The sequence below is a fragment of the Poeciliopsis prolifica genome, unplaced genomic scaffold (genome assembly GCF_027474105.1).
Source record: "Poeciliopsis prolifica strain line A6 unplaced genomic scaffold, Auburn_PproV2 SCAFFOLD025, whole genome shotgun sequence".
Classification (NCBI taxonomy): domain Eukaryota; kingdom Metazoa; phylum Chordata; class Actinopteri; order Cyprinodontiformes; family Poeciliidae; genus Poeciliopsis; species Poeciliopsis prolifica.
Genome location: NW_026562400.1, coordinates 3,538,570 through 3,557,604, shown reverse-complemented (window position 1 = coordinate 3,557,604; position 19,035 = coordinate 3,538,570). Strand labels below are relative to the sequence as shown.

The 19,035-nt window shown below is 39.6% G+C and overlaps 1 protein-coding gene across 1 annotated transcript; it reads left to right on the top strand.

Annotated features, from left to right (window-relative positions):
• Positions 1 to 1,983: 1,983 nt before the first annotated feature.
• On the top strand, positions 1,984 to 18,464 carry mios (missing oocyte, meiosis regulator, homolog (Drosophila)). The gene is made up of 12 exons (XM_055047107.1): positions 1,984 to 2,082; positions 3,288 to 4,154; positions 5,427 to 5,920; positions 7,192 to 7,286; positions 7,367 to 7,621; positions 9,553 to 9,722; positions 11,032 to 11,097; positions 11,185 to 11,343; positions 11,834 to 11,986; positions 13,152 to 13,356; positions 13,527 to 13,656; positions 14,372 to 18,464. Exons 2-12 carry the CDS (start codon positions 3,336 to 3,338, stop codon positions 14,460 to 14,462), a joined length of 2,637 nt encoding a protein of 878 aa, XP_054903082.1. The 5' UTR covers positions 1,984 to 2,082; positions 3,288 to 3,335; the 3' UTR covers positions 14,463 to 18,464.
• Positions 18,465 to 19,035: the final 571 nt, after the last annotated feature.

Here is a 19,035-nt window from a genome sequence, read left to right as displayed (position 1 = left end):
TGCGGCATTGAGTCATAGGCTTTCTTGTAATCGATCCAAGCCATGCACAGGTTGGTGTGTCGGGTTTTGCAGTCTCGGGCAACTGTGCGGTCTACGAGGAGTTGGTGTTTGGCTCCTCTGCTATTTACACCGATACCCTTCTGTGCCGTGCTCATGTGTTTATCCATGTGTTTGCTTATCTTGGCCGCTATGATGCCTGACATGAGCTTCCAGGTTGTGGAGAGGCAGGTTATTGGTCGGTAGTTGGGTGGGACTGGACCTTTTGATGGATCCTTCTGGATTAGGATTGTCCGCCCTTCAGTTAACCATTCAGGGTGAGTCCCACTTTGTAGCAGCTGGTTCATTTGGGCTGCCATTCGCTCATGGAGAGCAGTGAGTTTCTTTAGCCAGTAGGCATGGATCATGTCAGGCCCTGGTGCTGTCCAGTTTTTCATACCTGAGACTCTTTCTTGGACATCTGTCACAGTGATGGTTACCGGGGCTTGCTCAGGGAGGTTGCTGTGGTCCTCTCGTAGAGAGATCAGCCACTGTGCATTGCTGTTGTGGGACGCCTCCCTTTCCCATATGCCTTTCCAGTATTGTTCCGTCTCCAGCCTTGGTGGGTCTGCTCTGTTGTTATTGTTACCCTGCCATTGAGAGTACACCTTAGCTGGTTGAGTGGAGAAGAGCCGGTTAATCCTTCTGGATTCATTCTCCCTTGTGTATCTCTTTAGGCGGCTGGACAAGGCTTGGAGCCTCTGTTTGGCAGTCTCGAGTGCTTCAGGTATGGGCATCTGGCTGTACTTTCTGGGTACTGGTCTTTTCATTGCACCCTTGTGGAGCTCTGACAGTTGGCTCACTTCCCTCCTTGTTACCTTGATTTAGCCTCTAACCGTCTTTTCCATGGTGGGTATTGGGTCTCATGGTTGCTCTTATAGCCAAGTATCTCAAGGATCATTGGTTTCTGTTATGGTGTTGGTAGGGATCGTTCTCAATGCTGCATTCACATTCTCAATGAGACTTTCAGATGGTACTTCACTCAGCCGTTGTAATTGGCGCCGGGGAGGCCTGGTTGTCATTCGGGTCATGATTCTCTCTCTCAGGTCAGCAGCTGTCTCGTTCAGCTCTGTTTCGCTCATTGGGGCCGTGTATCCCCTCACTGGGTGGGGACTTGTAGTTAAGTCCCCACAGTCCTGACATCCGGGTTCCTCCCTTTTGCCGTAGCATTTGTGTTGTATCTCGTCAATCTCAAGTTGTGATAGCAGTTGCCGTTTGCGGATGTTGGAACACTGAGCTACTAGTTGTTTAGCGCTTAGTGTTGACTGGGGATGTCGAAGTAACCATTCCTTCCCCAGTCTTTGCATGTAACCTCTCTCACTAGGGTTACTTGAGTAGTAGCATTCCAACAGATCCACATTTTCATCTCTCGCCCATTTCCGTCTTGTTCCAGTAGCCCATTTGTCATCAAGGTGCTCTGGTTCCCCAACACCTGACGCAGACCTTGTTTGGCCGGGCGACGTCTGAGCCGGCATGTTATGCAACTTAGTATCTCTCATGGTATGAGGTAGGCAGTAGCTTGAAGGGTCTTGCCTAAGGACCCAGACTGGATTTGAACCCTGCCCTCTCGGGTGATATACTGATGCCTTATGTATTGAGCTATCCAGTCAGCTTATATATATATATATATATATATATATATATATATATATATATATATATATTATATATATATTATATATATATATATATATATATATATATATAATTTTTTTTTTGAGTAAAAATATGAACTCTGTCTTTTTTTGGGTAGCCACCTCAGTAAATAACTGTGTCACTAAAGTTGAGCATTGTAAATTAATATATTGGTTCAGTTACGAAATGGTATAATTTCCCATTTGAATGATCAGCCGCTCGAACAGTTAAGTAAATATTTACTTCCACTCTGCCGATGTAAAGCCTCTCCACCCAGCGGAACTGATGTGCTGAACACAACACGGACTTGTTTTGGTGTAACACATAACATCTTCGCGGTGCTGCAACCTTCCTGCTAGAGACATGTGTACATCAAAACGGAAAACTTCTTGTAGTTTAATCGCTTTCGGTGTAAGTACTGTTGTTAGTCGTATATCGTAAAAATAGTTTTGACTTCCGCATTAAGCTGATGGAAGCGGTTTAGCTGCTCTCCTTAGCATTAGCTCGGAGCTAGCTTGTTAACAAACTTTGAACTCTTCTTCGACCGAGTGAAACGTTTGGCTTTTTGTGATCCTCCAAACGATTTAGCCACACATTGATAATGTAATTTGTTGGAGCTTTACTCTTATTAATCATTTATTGTCGTTTTGATTTTTCTATTAAAGTTAGTCGCTTAAATTTCAGTGATGTTTCAGCTGATGAACGCGTTACTGTGACTTTAAGAGGACAGTGAACGCTTATGGACCTCTGAGCCAAACATAAAGTTCTCCATTACCAGGTGTATCTGTATTGATTGGTGATTGACAATAAAAAGTAGATGCAGCAGGAGAAACTGTGCATTTTACTAAAGTAAGAGTAGCACTACTTTCATTAGTAAAACTATTTAGTTACTTAACTGTAGAAAAAAGTTTTTGGTAGAAAAGGTTCTCTAGTTCTGAGTGTTTGAGCAAACATCCGATCGATTAATTAAGAATTATGTGATTCAGTAGACAATTATATTAAATTATGTGCAAATTCTGATGTTTTTAAAGACTAAAATGAGGGAAAAAACAAATAATCAGAAATGGGTACCCCCAAATTTTATTCAACTGAGAGTTCAGCATATTTTTGACTGAATTAAAAGTAAAAAGTTACTTGAGAAATTTCCATTAAATTTCTCAAGTAAGAGTAAAAAAATATTTTGTAAAAAGTCGACTCAAATACTGAGTAACCGATTGAAACCTCAGTAATTTAATATTTAAAAATTATATAAACATGTGGACTAAAACATAGTTATGTGGAAATTTTGGGATTTAAGGATCAAAATGAAAATAATATATATAACATAATTACAAAATCAGGCAACTTAAATATTTGTAGGTTATGAATATGAGAGGGGAAGGAAATCTTCGACGTGGTCCTTTTAAAAATAATGTAAAATTGCATGTCAATGGTTTTATAATTTGCTTTTTACTTGTTCTTGTTTTTACTTTCCGTCTGTTCAAAATAAATAGATTACATGTCACACTCATAGTGTTGTTTTATTAGTTTTAACATTGTTTTTTCTGAGGCTAGAGATTCTTAATTTTTAAATTTGCCTGTTTAATTATTCTGTGTTTTTGTGTGACTTTCTTCAGGCTACAGAAGACGGACTCTCCTGAAATCCTCTTCACTGTTTCTCCATCATGAGTGGCTCAAAGCCGGACATCCTGTGGTCTCCTCACCACCCCGACCGCTACGTCATCTGCGACTCTGAGCTGGGCCTGTACAGCATCGGACCTGTGGGCAGCACCGAAACAAAACCTGGCACTCTCTCCCTCTCTGAGGAAACTGCTGCTACGTTACTAGCCATAAACTCTGACACTCCATACATGAAATGTGTGGCATGGTACCCAAAACATGAGCCTGAATGTTTGCTGGCTGTGGGACAAGCTAACGGCAGAGTTGTGCTCACCAGTTTGGGCCAGAACCACAACTCCACGTGTAAAGAGCTGGTGGGGAAAGAGTTTGTGCCCAAGCATGCCCGGCAGTGCAACACGTTAGCCTGGAACCCGGTGGACAGCAACCTACTAGCAGCTGGGCTGGATAAGCACCGTGCAGACTTCTCTGTCCTCATATGGGATATAAGCAGTAAATTTGCCCCAGAAACCAGCGTAGCAGCTGAGAAAATCCGCCTCTCGTCTGTTGATCTGGACTCCAGCACGGTGGTGACCAAGCCGCTGTATGAGCTGGGCCAAAACGATGCCTGCCTGTCCCTCTGCTGGCTGCTTCGAGACACGAAGCTGCTCTTGGCTGGCATGCACAGAAACCTCGCAATATTTGACCTGAGGAACACGAGCCAGAAAACGTTTGTGAACACTAAGGCCATCCAGGGGGTGACGGTCGATCCACACTTTCCCGACCGCGTGGCGTCCTTCTTCGAAGGCCAGGTGGCCATTTGGGACCTGAGGAAGTTTGAGAAGCCGGTGCTGACCCTCACAGAGCAGCCAAAGCCTCTCACTAAGGTACGGTCAGATGTTTTCTCTGTTTTATTGATTTATTCAAAAAGGAAGTTCTTCAAGATTAACAACCTTTTCATTTTTCAAGGAAATGTAGCAAATAAGGCTTAACGTTACAAGAGAGAAGTTTGACATGATCATCAAACTGAATAAACAAAATGAAACAAAAAAGTAAACATAGTGAAGGTACAAAGTCCAGTTTAAAAACAGCAGTGCCGCTCGTCAGTTATAAAGTCTTAAAAAGAGATTCATGCTGCTGTTTACTTTTTCTGCTTTATACCAGAGTGAAAAAATTAAAAAACTCCAGTTTCAATTCAGAGAAAAGTTATGAGTAATAAATAAATCGTAAAAAGATTCACACATTTTTTTTATCACTGTCTGAAGTGAGGGTAGATAAAGCTTTTTTATTACCAAAATTATTTCAGCTTGCTAAATGTCAGAGAAATTAGTGACATTTTTGGAACTTTGTATATTGTTTAAGCTTTTAATTTGAGCAGGAATGTTATTTACATATTGGATTGTTGGGAGGTAATTAATATTTATTTTTCAGAATTTCTCAATGGCGTTTTGATCTGTGTAATTGAAATAAAGATTGTCTTATAATTTAAACGTTAATGTTATTTTAACAGGACATTTACTTTTTTTTTTCTGTTAAATCAGCATTTTGTTCTCTGACAATTCAGGCATGTATGAGAGATGTTTCAAAACAACACTTTACATAATAGCTGTAATGAATGATGTTCATTACACGTTGCATACCTCCCAAATAAGTAACAGTAAAGCCTTAAATTCACTTGAGAGCTGGAAAGGCTTAGAAAAGTTTACGTTTGCAACTTAAAATACTGAATAAAAACAACTTTAGCTTTAGGACATAATTTAAAAAATGCATGTTTAAAACATATTCTCATTTACATCATGCACACTTGCTGTTTTTGTATATTTAGCGACATTTCAGACACAAAAAAATTTGGCATCGGCCAAAATGGGAAGGTTGCTAATGAGCAGTAGACATTGAAACTGTAATCAGTGCTCTCCTACTTCATTTGTATTGTTCTTACCTCCAAAGTGGGCTGCTGGAAAAGTTTGAAAACTTACCTTAAAAGTGCTTGAATTTCACTGTTGGAGAAATGGATGGTAAATAAAGATTATTAACATCAGAATAGTTGAAGTTAAGTTTTAAACACTTACATGTTTAAAAACGACAAATATCGGCCGATACAGATGTTTCTACAGATTTATTGCGTCCATTAAATCAGAGTTTTCCTCTGTGTCCGCCAGGTGGCGTGGTGTCCGACTCGCACCGGCCTTCTGGCGACGCTCACACGCGACAGCAACATCATCCGCCTGTACGACATGCAGCACACTCCCACCCCCATCGGCGACGAGACAGAGCCCACCATCATCGAGCGAAGCGTGCAGCCCTGCGACAGCCAGATCGGCAGCTTCGCCTGGCACCCCTCCTCCCAAAACCGCATGGTGGTGGTCTCCGCCGCCAACCGGGTCATGACCGACTTCACCGTGTTCGAGCGCATCTCTCTGGCCTGGAGCTCCACGGCGTCGCTCATGTGGGCCTGCGGCCGACACCTGTACAGCTGCGTCGAGGACGAGGCCGAAGGGACGGACGGCGAAGCCGAGAAAGACATCGCCACCAAGATGAGGGAGCGAGCTCAGTCCAGGTACGGACACGACACCGTCCAGGTTTGGAAGAACCACCTGCTGGCCGGAGGGAGCGACCCGCAGCTCAGGTCGTTATGGTTCGACCTGTTCTATATCCTTTCACCATGAAACCTTTTGTGCCTGTGACAGAGTTTCCCCCTGACAGCCAGCCGCGTCCGGTCGAAGCTTTAGCTTGGTGTGTTTAATAAAGAAAATGTTTAAAGTTGACAGGAAATTTGAAAATACAACTAGGCAATTGTTTGTTATTGGAAGTCATTATTAACAACATCTAAGCACCAACTAGAATCAAAGACAAACATAAAATAAATAAACGAGGAATACTTAGCCTGGTGGGGAAGCAAGTAAAGCCTGGTGGCCCTCCAGGCTTATAATACGATGGGGAAACCCTGTAGTGTTCCTGTTTGTGAAAAGTTTTTTGGGTTGTTTTTATCAAATAACTGATGATAGGCCTTTTGAAATAAGCAATAAATGAAGTAATTACATGATAAATTAAAATAAGCTCAATAGTTTCCATTCGCGTGATCCATCGTTGTTCTTTTTCGACCAAAACTGGATGATGAAAGTCTTCAGTCTGGTGTTTTGGTTCCAACGAGCCTTTTTTTGTTGGTTCTGTTGTTTGGTTTATTTATTTTGGATATTTAAAATGTCTTCCAGCTCCAGTGTTAAATGTTTGTTAGAATATAAAGTTTATTGATCTTTCAAATCAAATAAAATTTTATTTGTATAGCAAATTTCAGCAACAAGGTATTTCAAAGTGTTTTAAATCATAAAAACATAAAAATGCAAAAAGTTACAGAACACACAGCAAACAACTGGAACGGTACATTTTGTCACACATCAGATTATTGATTACTGTTCTACTGATTATGTTTCAAAGCAACTCTGAACTTGTTAGTGTTTAGTCTGCATTTAAAGGAACTCAGTGTTTTGGCTGTTTTGCAGTTTTCTGGAAGTTTGTTCCAGATTTGTGGTGCATAGAAGCTGGAAGCTGCTTCTACATGTTTGGTTCTGGTTCTGGTTCTAGCAGACCAGAACCAGAAGACCTGTGAGCTCTGGAAGGTTGCTGTGAAAACAGCAGCAGATCTTTACTGTGTTGTGGTGCCGAACCGTTCAGGGATTTAGAAACTAACAGCAGTATTTTAAAGTCTGTCCTCTGAGCTGCAGGGAGTCAGTGACTGCAGAATGGGGCGATGTGCTCCGACTTCCTGGTTTTAGTCAGAACAACAGCAGCAGCAGCAGCGTTCTGCCGTTATGGATCTTATGTGTTCATTCTCAGTACCAGTATTTGGATCAATTGACATGAGACATGTTCATCTTTTATCAGAACGGGAACATTTGTTACATTTCCTATTCAAGGATCACATATGAAGCAGTGTTCAGAGGACGCCGAGCTGAAACTGCCAGGAAACAAGCAGTTTGTGGTTTATTCCGGCATCAAGAACATTGTGAAGACGAGCTCCGGTAAGAAAACAAATCATTGGCCTGAAGCATCCATTTGGGTTGTTATGGCCACTCCTGTTTAATCCTCTGTTTTCCTGAAGGCACGACGGAGAGCCGCAGGTGCTGGAGCGGCTCGGACCGGCAGACGGACGTAACCCGCTTCCAGAGCGACGAGCGCTGCCTCGCCCTGCGGCTCTGCGGATGGATCAGCCGCGGTTCGGACATCGACGTGGAAACCTTCCTGCGGTCTCTGGAGCAGGAACGCGAGTGGGAGCGAGCGGCGGCCATCGCTCTCTTCAACCTGGATATCCGCCGCGCCATCCAGATCCTCAGCAAGGGAGCCATCGCCGAAAAAGGTGAGGATGAATCCTCAGGGCTAGAACATTTCTGTATCACAGAATAAACTGTCTGCGTCCTCCAGAGGAAATATAACTCCAAATAAAGTCGTAAAATTTCCTGTAATGATATAAATCCTGCTTGTAAAGACCTTGAATGTTAAATTTAGACTGAAAATGAAAATATAAGCTGGATGTCATTAACATTCCTCATCTCCGATACTCAAATATATTTCCATTTTAAGCCAGCAGGTGGCGGCAAACTCAACTTAAACATGTAAAGTGCAAGAAGCACTTTGGTAAAGAGTTTCCCTCACAGCTGATGTTTTCAGCTTTTAACTTATATCTCACGACAACATGCTTTATTAATTATATTACTTAACGACTGAAATAAAGCCATGTTTTCATTTTCATGTGCCTGTTTGATATACTGTATTAAAGTACCAACAAATAAATTATATTAAATAGACAAACTGGTTATAAACTAACTTTAAAATATCATCCAAGTGGATAAAATGCAGATAAGGTACCAAAGGAACGACACAACAAATATGGGATATTAATTGAATATGCTTGCAGTTGAATTACACTTTGTTACCAAAAGTAAAGTCACTTAACTTTATACACTTTAATATCCTATTTTCAATGCAAAAGCCTTAATATGGTATCCAGGAAATCTGTCTATGAGGTTTAGGATTTTATTTATGGAAATATTTTACTGCTTTTCTTCTTGCTCTATTCATTAAACTCTCTATTTTGTGTTTAATGTGCTTTGTAATGGATTTATTGCTTGTATTGAAGAGATTCTCCCCAAAATCTGAGCTAGGGCAACAAATCAGCCAGTGTTTCCAAATGTGTTATGAATACAGGCTGTAAATTAAGTAAAAAACTAATTTAACTTAACGTACAGCCTTTATTTATATTTAAATAAAGTAAAATAAAGTTTATAAGGAGAATAAAGCAGAATGTGACGGCCGGAGTCATGTTTTCACAGCACACAGTGGTGTTTACACACTTGTGACGAGGAAAAACTTCACTAATGTAGGTCAAGAATCTTCTCCTGCTTCCTGTTCTGTGGATAAGGTGCGTCAACAGAGCCGCTGCTTTATTTCCTACTGAATGTGTTGATTCCTCTGCACACACTTACACTAGAGAAAATATGTTTAACCTGACAAACTTGTGTAATAACTCGTTGACAGCAACATCATGCAATCTGCAGATTAGCAATGTTTTTTTTTATCTATGTTTAGTTGGGATGGGATTAATGGTGATCAGATAATCCTCAACTAATTTAATTAATCACTAACTAGAGTATACATATTTTTATTTCCTGAATAAATATGACATTCAGAGCAGTGATTAAACCAAATCTGTTCAAAATATGTAAATATTCTTGGATAACTTTACACCAAGCAGGACGTAGTTATACTGCCACCTGCAGGTGGGAGGTAGCATCACACAACCCCAATGGTTTTGACTATTTTTGCTGAAGAATTGCAATAAACTCACATTTCTGCATTATACACTGTATTATTCTGTTTTGGTTTTATCTCCTTGTAATTGTTCAGCACTTTGTTTGAAAACACTTTATAATTAACATTATTATTACTATTACTAGGATACAAAGTGTGGGAATTTGTTGATTATTGCATGAATTTTGGCGATTGTGGAATCCCAAAAAGCTGGAGGGACTAGATGATGCAATATGGCAGTATAGAGATAAAAACTGGTTTGATTTGACTCATAAAATTATATTTAAAAGCTCTAGAGTCCAGAGGGCCACATATAAAGCTGTGCGGCCGGATTTGGACCCCGGGCCTCGAGTTTGACCCCTGTTCTAGACAAGCAATCTGAAGTACAAATAAAGGTTTATATCAGTTGTTTCCAGACGTTTTTCTCCTTAACAGCAGGCCATGAACGACTCCATATCAACAGTTTTGTGTTACTTACAGGCGACCTGAACCTGAACGTTGTAGCCATGGCGCTGTCGGGCTACACCGACGAGAAGTCGTCCCTGTGGAGGGAGATGTGCAGCTCTCTGCGGCTGCAGCTGAAGAATCCCTACCTCTGTGTCATGTTCGCCTTCCTCACCAGTGAGCCTGGAGCCTACGACGGCGTGCTGGTAAATAATCTGCGCCATCGACTGTTGGTGAGCCAGTTAGTCGATGCAGAAAAGCCGAGACAGTGGCTCTTTTGTTCTGACTCCGTAAAGAGGTTTATTTATACTTGGTAGTAAATTGGCTGGTATTACTTCAGTGGTTTTATGTGGAAAAAATTCAGGTGCACAGGAAGAGACTTGCTTTCCATTTCCACTGTTGGCTTTATAAGTCATAAAACTGTTGTGTAAAGGAAAAACTGCAGCCCAGGCCAGAATCCATGTTCGTTTTCCCTTTCAGCTGAATTTTCTCTCAAACTGTTTCTTGGTAAAAACGCGTAATGAGATAAGATGATCCAGTGAGTCATTTCCAAGCCGGGCTGGTTGGATTTTTATAGAAAGGAGGAGTTGCTGTGGGTGAAATGTTTCCAGATCAGGCTGTCCCTGCAATGTCAAAGTTTAAAACACAACCACGAGTTCCCACGCAGTCTTAAAAATAACACATATTTTCTTTTTCTGGCCTGATAAAATGAGAAGGAATGCAAAAAAATTCTACTGAATGATTTTATTTCTTAGATTTATTATCAAATTTATTCCAAGTAAAAAAAATGACAGTATTAAGGAGCCAAAATTTTATTTAAAAACACTGAAATATTGTTAATTTTTTTCTCTTTTACCTGCACAATACAATAAAACAAACATAGAATATTTTACATTTGCCTAAATGTTTAATCATTCACCTTTTTGTGCTTATTGTTTTCATTTTTTAAGTCTGTGAGATGTTTATTCCCAGCAATAAAAATAATAATTTTCCTCCATGACCTCTGTTGTATTTAGCTAAATGTAAGTTTTTAATTATTATGAATTTTATTAATTTATTTTTTACTCAAAAATAATTAGAAAGGTTTTTTTTGAGTAAAATCTTCCTTAACATTAGTGACATTAAAATTGTTACACTTTAATCAAATCTGGTAAATGCTCCACCTTTTTGATTGGTTGAAATAATTATTAAAATACTTAATTTATTTCTGTTTATTTTCAAATAATCAGTTAGTGTTAACTGTTCTTGAAAAAGATTAAAGAACAGTTTAAAAAGAAGCTTATTTTGGCATTTTAAAATGCAACTAGTTCATAGAAATAACACAATTAGCCAAAATATATTTTGCTTTCAATATAAAGTTTATGAAACTTTAACAAAAACTGCAGGTTTGTGTCTGTGTCTGGGGGATTTTTTTGTTTTTCCTTCAGTTGCTGGAGAACCCATAAATTTTACTTAAGTGTAGAAATAAAAAGTACAGCGTAGTAAAAATAATTTTAAAATAAGTTTCTGTTTCAGTATGAGAGCAACGTTGCCGTCCGGGACAGAGTCGCCTTCGCCTGCATGTTTCTCAGCGATGCTCAGGTAATCGGAGCGAAGCTTCCTGCAGCACATCGAGCATCACACGAAATGAAGCAGCTTCATCTGAGTCTGCTGCCATTTTCCCTGCAGCTGCCTCGTTACATCGACAAACTGACCACTGAGATGAAGGAGGCAGGAAACCTGGAGGGAATCCTGCTGACCGGACTCACCAAAGATGGCGTCGATCTGATGGAGAGCTATGTGGACCGGACCGGGGACGTCCAGACGGCCAGCTTCTGCATGCTAAAGGTACTCTGAGGAACACTAGCATTTTCTCTTCCTTATGTTTCTTTTGCCAACTTACGTAGCTACTACAGAACGCGATAAAGTTTCACTTGATTAATCATCAGAATATCCACTAGATTATTTGATTACTAAAATAGTCATTTATAATAGCCCTAGCTTAGCTGATATGTAGTTAGTAGCTTCCAACTAAATGCCAGTGAACCATAAAATTTTCTTTAGAAAGTTTGAGCATCTTGCAAAGTAATTACTTACAATAAGAGGAAAAAAACTAAATTTTGTGTACCAAACCTGCAAATCTACTTATTCCAATAAAGTTCCATTAAAAATGAAAGTGTTATTTCATTGTTACTGTAGTTTTCTTGTTCTGACATGCCACCAACAGCCACACCCTGACAGGGCAACATGTTGTGAGCATGAGGCTGTCTTTTGCTCTGCCAGCTGCTCTGAAATGAAAAGGTCAGAGGGCGTTTTCACACCTGATCTCTGCTGTCAGGGTTCCCCTGGCGACGTGTTGAAAGACCCTCGGGTCCAGTGCTGGATCGAAAACTACCGCAACCTGCTGGACGCATGGAGGTTCTGGCACAAACGGGCCGAGTTTGACATCCTCAGAGGCAAACTGGACCCCAGCTCCAAACCGCTAGCTCAGGTAACGACATTCATTTCTGCTGCAGAGGCTTTAATCCCAACAAAATGTAAACCCAGGCAGCCGGTGAGCAAGAAGCTGTTGGTTCTGTACTCATTATGCCAGTCCTACGCAAGGTTACAACTATCGATTCATTTAATAATCACTTCTTCTGTCGATTAATCAGATAAAAAAATTACCACATTCTGCAGATTTTTCATTTAACCACTGAAGCAACTTTAATAAAATATGACTACACATTAAAAATAAATATTTTATTGCCTAAAATGCAAGAACATGGCTTCCCTTTTGTAAATATTTGACCATTTATAGAAAATGATGCAATTAAACAACTTAAAAAGTACTTCTAACGTCAACATGTGAAAAGCTCAGACATTTCTGCTTATCAGTGCAGTGTGCGGCTGATCTGGGGATTAATTTTTGGATTAATAACTGGATATCAAAAGATCAATAAGAGGTTGTTTTTAAGAACTTGAACCAGGTTTCTGTCATTTGGATCCCCATTAGTTGCAATTCCAAAACTACAAAAAACACACAACATACATGGGTCACATGAATTCAAAAAATAAAATAGCTGCAAAAATAAAAGCACAGGGTAGAACATATATTTTTTGGTATATTTTTGGCCTAATTTCTGCTTTTAGTATATTGTTCTTTCAGCAAATGACCTTTTTGAAGTCCGTGTACTCCAGTTAACAATTAATCAATTACTAAATTAATTGACTTCTAGAAAACTTCAAAACAGCTGAAACACTGAGTTCCTATGGCAACCTATTCCAGGTTGCCTTTCATTAGTAGTAAGTAAAGTGTAAATGATTAATCGATTATTGAAGTCATTGTCAACTATTTGATCAATCAATTAATCGTTAACTCAAGTATACAGTCTCAATAAAGGTCATTTGGTGGAAAAAACCAACAAATTCAGAGCAGGAATTAAGTTAAAACTTGTTTTTCTTTTTGTACCTTCATTGAAGGTAAAACATATTTGTTTGTAAATATGTTTTAGCCAAAATGTGTTAATCTGAAATTCTGGTTCAGATTAACTAAGAAATACTAAGGGATTTAATTTTAGTCAATTCAAAGATTATTTTCTTATTAAAAAATTACTAGAACTATTTGCTTATCTTAATGTATTTCTAATATAGTATCTGCGTTTTGCTCTCTGCAGGTGTTCGTGAGCTGTAATTTCTGCGGGAAGTCCATCTCCTACAGCTGCTCTGCGATACCTCATCAGGGCCGCGGCTTCAGCCAGTACGGGGTCAGCGGGTCGCCCACCAAGTCAAAGGTCACCAGCTGTCCTGGCTGCAGGAAGCCTCTGCCGCGCTGCGCACTCTGCCTCATGAACATGGGCACACCTGTTTCCAGTTGCTCAGGTAGGATCGACCGAACGTGGAGCTGAAGCTGCTGTAATGCTTGACTTAAGGAGGAATGACTGGACTTTGGTTGCCGTTTAAAACCCGGTAGCACCTGGACCTTTACTGCTGTGACGTCACTCCTGACAGCGTTGATAGTCGGATTTAAATGTTGCATCTTTTGGATTCAGGAACTGGAAAGTCGGATGAGAAAATGGACTTAACGAGGGAGAACAAACTCGCCCAGTTCAGCAACTGGTTCACCTGGTGTCACAACTGTCGACATGGTGGCCACGCCGGTCACATGCTGAGCTGGTTCAGGTGGGAGACATTTTTGGAATTATTTTCATGTTTTTGAAATGAAAGGTAACCTGATCGTCTGACCTCTTCCAAACAAACTGATTCAAGTTGAGAGACGACTTAAAGTACAAATTTCTGTCATATAGTGTAATATATGTGTTTCTAATATTGTTTATTGGTTTAAATTGGTTTTAATTTTTTAAAAATTTGATTAACCGTCAGAACAATCGATTGATAGATTGTAACTGAAGACTGGTTCTCAGGAGTTCAGTTGCTTAGAATCATTATCATTTCCCGTAACTTGTGACGTATTGATCACACTACGTCTTCTGCTTTAGAGAACATCCAAGATGGCGTCGCGGCGGAAACGCTAGAAAATATGTATGTGACAAAAAGGAAGATGCTTGTCGGGCCGGTTGCTCAAAACTTTAATCACGATTAAAGGATCGCGGCGTCTCCTGCTATGACAGGAGGATTTTATTGTTTTAATGTTGTTAGAATCGAACAGAGAAAAAGAAAACTTGATGCATATGTTGAATTAAAGAGTTTGTTTCCTAACTCAATGAGGAATTGAGTCTATAAGCGAGATCGATAATGCAGTCGTATCAAATTCAATTCAAATTCAAAGATACTTTATTGATCCCAAAGAGAAATTAAGTACAGTCAATAAATTCTTATCAGTTCCGAACACATTAGAGTTAAATGTGAATGAAAACGTGTCTATCTTGCTCCACAGAGACCACACAGAGTGCCCGGTGTCGGCCTGCGCCTGCAAATGCATGCAGCTGGACACCACAGGGAACCTGGTGCCGGTAGACGGCAGCTAAACGGGACAGGCGTGTCGGAAACCGAAGCTAAACACGAACCGGGAGCCAACTGGTGCAGACCGGCTGCTGCACCGGCACACCAGCAGGCGACGGCGACGACCCGCTCTGCAGTGGCTGCTTGGATGGAGAGTTACACTGCAAAAACACAAAATCTTACCAAGTGGTTTTGTCTGGTTTCTTTTGCAAATATCCTAGTATGTTTGAAATAAAACCAAACTAACAAGTAACCTTGTTAGTTACTTGTTAGTAACTAACAAGTAACTCGCAGCTCAGCAAGAAATAGCAGCTCGTTTAAGTCAATAATTGCCTAAATCTTAGAATCTGACAATAGAACTAAAACTTTTTCAAAAATATTAAGGAATTATTGACTTAAGAGCGCCTGTTTTTTGCTAAAAGTTACTTATGAATTAGTTTTGTCTTCTTTCAAATCTACTAAGATATTTGCTCTAGAGACTAAACACAAATATGAACATGTTTGTTTTTCGGAGTGATGCTTGTAAGCATTAGTCTAGGGAATGTTGCATCACACCAGAAGTCTATATGAAGAAGGGAATCAAAGTGTGGGTAATGATTTGACTAACCATGTTAAAGTGAGAAAGGGAGCAAATACTAATTTATTGCTCTACTAATAAAAATCACTCAGGAGAATCACGAGAGGCTGTGCTGCTTCCAGCCTCTTCCAGTCTAACCTGAATCAGGATGTTGTTGTTTTTAGCTATACAGTCAGATATCAGGTCGTGCCATTATTCCTAAAGTGAGCTTTGTTGTGTTTCAGTCCGTATTTATCGTCTGCTGGAGAGAAAAAATAAATCTTCACATACCTCATAAATGTTTTGTTCGGGGAGCGATTACAATAACAACACACAGCAAAAACATCAAATCTTACCAAGTAGTTTTATTCTAGTTTTTAGTGCAAATATCTTAGCACACTTGAAATAAGACAAGTATTTTTTACAGAAATGCATGTGAGCTTGTTTTAAGTCAATAATTCTTTAGTATTGATGAAATAGTTCTAGCTAAACTTGCAAGTTTTACATATAACAAGGGAAAATGATTAGTGAAATAATCTTCCAGTGGAACTAGCACTTTTTAAAAATTAAAGGAATTATTTACTTGAAAGAAGCTCCTATTTATCACTGAACAGTTACTTGTACTAAGATATTTGCATGTGTGTCAAACTCGAGGCGCGCGGGCCAAATCTGCCCCACCATAACTATCTTTGTGGCCCACTGGGCCCTATTGTAGGTCACGTAATATTATTTTATTAGTCAATTTAAATCAGTTTTTATCTGTGTATTGCCAAAAAATAATTTAATATTTAATTTGAAGAAGTTCCCAAATGCAGAGAAAGCTATTTGTTTATTTCTTTCTTTTTTTTTTTTTTTTTTACATAACAGGTTGTGGCAGTCGATATTGGCTCTGATTGGTTGTTTTTGGTTGGGAGTGGTGCATTTCTTCAGATGGTAGCGGCACAAACGGCCCTTTAAATTCACACTATGTAACTTTTATAAAAAATATATTTTTACATTTATGTTGAAACTGTCACTATGTTGTTTGTCATGAGACATCTAATCTGTGAAAGCATTGAGCTCCTTTCACTTCTCACATAAAGAGAAGCAATCAGCCAGGAGGTGGGTCTTAGCGCTGTCCATCACCCTCTGTATGGTGCTGCTCATCCTCCCATTGCTCTCTGCCTGTTGTGAATGCTAAGGCTAGCTAGCATGGATGATGACAGGTTAATGGTTTTCCTGTTTTGGCTAGTTTCTTTCTATGCCATTAGCACATTTAGCAGCGAGTACATGTGTGTGATTGACAGCGCCAAGTCCCTCCTCCTGGCTCTGATTGGTTGTTTTCTAACAGGAGTGTTGCATTTCTTCAGATGATGATATTAGCTCAAGGATAAGGCGCAGGAGCTTCATGTTTTCACAGATTATCCGTCTCATAACAAAGTCTGACAGCATGGCTTAATATGTGCAAAGACATATTGTTTTATTAAAGTTACATGCTTTAATGCCCTAAAAGAGATCCTTGATCTTGATGAGTTTGACATCTCTGCATTAGAAACTGGACTTGATAAGCGTTGGTGTTTTTCCAGTGATGCTCTCCAGTGTGAAAGGTTTGCTGTGGAGGGAGGGCCGGGGGGCGGATTAGAGACGTTGTGGAGGAAGAGGAGTGTGGGAGGGTGCATCTGCATTCACCAGCCTCCTCCAGGCCTGTGGTCTGTGAAAGAAGCTCCCCAGAAAACGGCAGCTGCTCGGCACCCTGACAAGACCCTCCAGATTGTTCCCCTCATAAAGAAGCTCAGCTGCCGGAACACTATTGACTCAAAGAGAAAACGAGAGAACAGCGACTCCCCTCCCTCCTACAACCTCCACATCAACACACTGCCCTGCTCTTTCTTTTCTCCCCTCGCTGATGCCCAAATTGCACCCAAAATCTATGCATACCACATGAATCCAGGGATGGCCGCCATCTGTGGGGTAGCCGTCATCTGTCAATGGCGTTCGTGTCTTTCTTTGCGCGGCCTGATTGTAAATTGGGCGGCCTTCCCCATAGCTGGCTAAATCACTTAGTCATGGAGGAGTTCACCGAGGTTCTAAAGGCCTGCGTTCCCCTTTGTGGGCCATCTTGGGTCGGGGCGGACAAATTGGTGAGCCCTGGCAAACAGAGCGGCTGGAATTTCATCCTTTTCACCCGTTTTTTGTGTTTTTGCCTATTAAATAAATCTCAGTTGACAAATCAAAGTGCTGTTGAATTTTCCATACGTTTGCATAATTTGTTATATGTTAACTTTTATAGATGCAGATGTTGTGGTTTTGTGCTGAGTGAATCTTTTCTTCATGTGGGAACGTCAACAGAATTTTAAATTTTCACCTCACAGGACATAAACTGGAAATTCAATATATTTTGGACACTGGAACTTTACTTTCAAAATCCAACCAACAGGCTGACACAAAAACAGTGCCTTTTTATAGTCCCCTATAAAAAAGTTTTATAGGGGACTTATTATGCAAAATTTACTTTTTAAACATTTTTATGCTTTCACTTGGGTCATAACTACTTCTAAAATCAGTCTAAGCACTTAAAAAAACACCTTGCCGTTTTTTTGGCAGTATGTTTTTTCTTTCCTTTTTTTGGTGTCTGCTGTTGATTTTTAAATCACATTCGACGGCCACTGCGCCATTACCTAGCAACCCAAGCTGAGTTCCAGCATGTTTGGTCAGCTGGTTTTACTGCTGTATATGCTGTACAATGGCTGCTGGAAAAGACAAGTGCTTTGTTGTTTACATACCACCCAGAAACCACTTGCTACACCTTTCTTGATTGTGCAGGAGGCTCCACTTCTGCTTTTCAAAGACGTAAGATTGTATAATTGCGCAACTGTTGCAGGTATTTTCATGGATGAGTGTAAATTTTGAGTTGGGGGGCCACGGCCCGAAGCAGATTATTTGGATTTAAAGTGACAGAATAAAATCTCATAATTTAAAATTGATTTCGTGGAAAAAAAAAAAATTATGAAAATGTTTTGTACAGGCCACAGAAATAGTAACTTTTTGTTTTCAGATTCCTTGTAATCTTTCACATTGGTAATCAATAAATCTCCAGGAGTTTGTCGTACATTTTCTGTTCAGTCATGGTACCATAAAGTACAAAAACTTCATGCAATTTGAGCTTCAAAAACAGAATGAGGACAAAGTTTCTATCCAATTTTTAATAAATCCAACAGATCAGCTCTACATCATATAGATCTTAATTTAAGCAGAAAGAGATGAGCTTTTGTTGGTGTTAAAAGTAATTTTTTTTTAGCTGCAGATGCATCTTTTACTATTAGAAATGCTATATTACATTTTAGCAGTAAAATGTTCCATTATTTAATTAAAAATGTAATTATATGGTTATTTGCTTATTTTATTGTATTTCTTATATTGTACCAAATACTTTTAAGTGGTTAAATGCAGTGGAATTTGCAGAATAAAATCAGATTAATCGATTAATAAAATAATTATCAGTCCTAAAATACACTGAGGTTTGTGGTGCTTTGTGTGTCTAGAAGTCCATCCTTTGAGTTATGAAAGATTCAAGCAAACTAATTGCAGCTGACATGTCATTTAAAGCATAGTGCAGCTTTTCTGTGTGAATATGTTGGCATATTGTCGTGGAACAGTCCAGTGTGCCGTCTCAGAGGCTCAGGCTGGAACCGTGTCCTGCCCTCGGAAAGCAGCCAATACCCAACTGTCTAACCACATTCATCGGCTGAACATGTTAAGGCATAAAAGGAATTTGACTCAAGTTTCTTGAAGCTCTCAGAGCATTTCTATGGAGAATAAGGAGCAGTTAAAAACACACCGAAATAACTCAACATTGGATCTTGAATGTATGCAGTTATGTCAAATTAATGCATATAAATAATGAGATGGACAGTTTAATCAGTTTTATTCTACTGGTTAGTTTATAAGAAAACGTTTCAGAAACATAATGGGAAAATAGTTTATTGAATGAAATTATTGTAATGAATGAAAGCTCCAGAACAGCAACAGCTTTTAACTTCATTTAAGCTTTTTATGAAAACTTA

Bases quoted from the DNA above. Each gene is read 5' to 3' on its own strand.
- mios (XM_055047107.1), top strand. From the start codon at position 3,336: ATGAGTGGCTCAAAGCCGGACATCCTGTGGTCTCCTCACCACCCCGAC. The intron at 4,155-5,426 runs GTACGGTCAGAT...TGTGTCCGCCAG, and splicing joins AGCCAAAGCCTCTCACTAAG to GTGGCGTGGTGTCCGACTCG. The intron at 11,098-11,184 runs GTAATCGGAGCG...TTTTCCCTGCAG, and splicing joins TGTTTCTCAGCGATGCTCAG to CTGCCTCGTTACATCGACAA.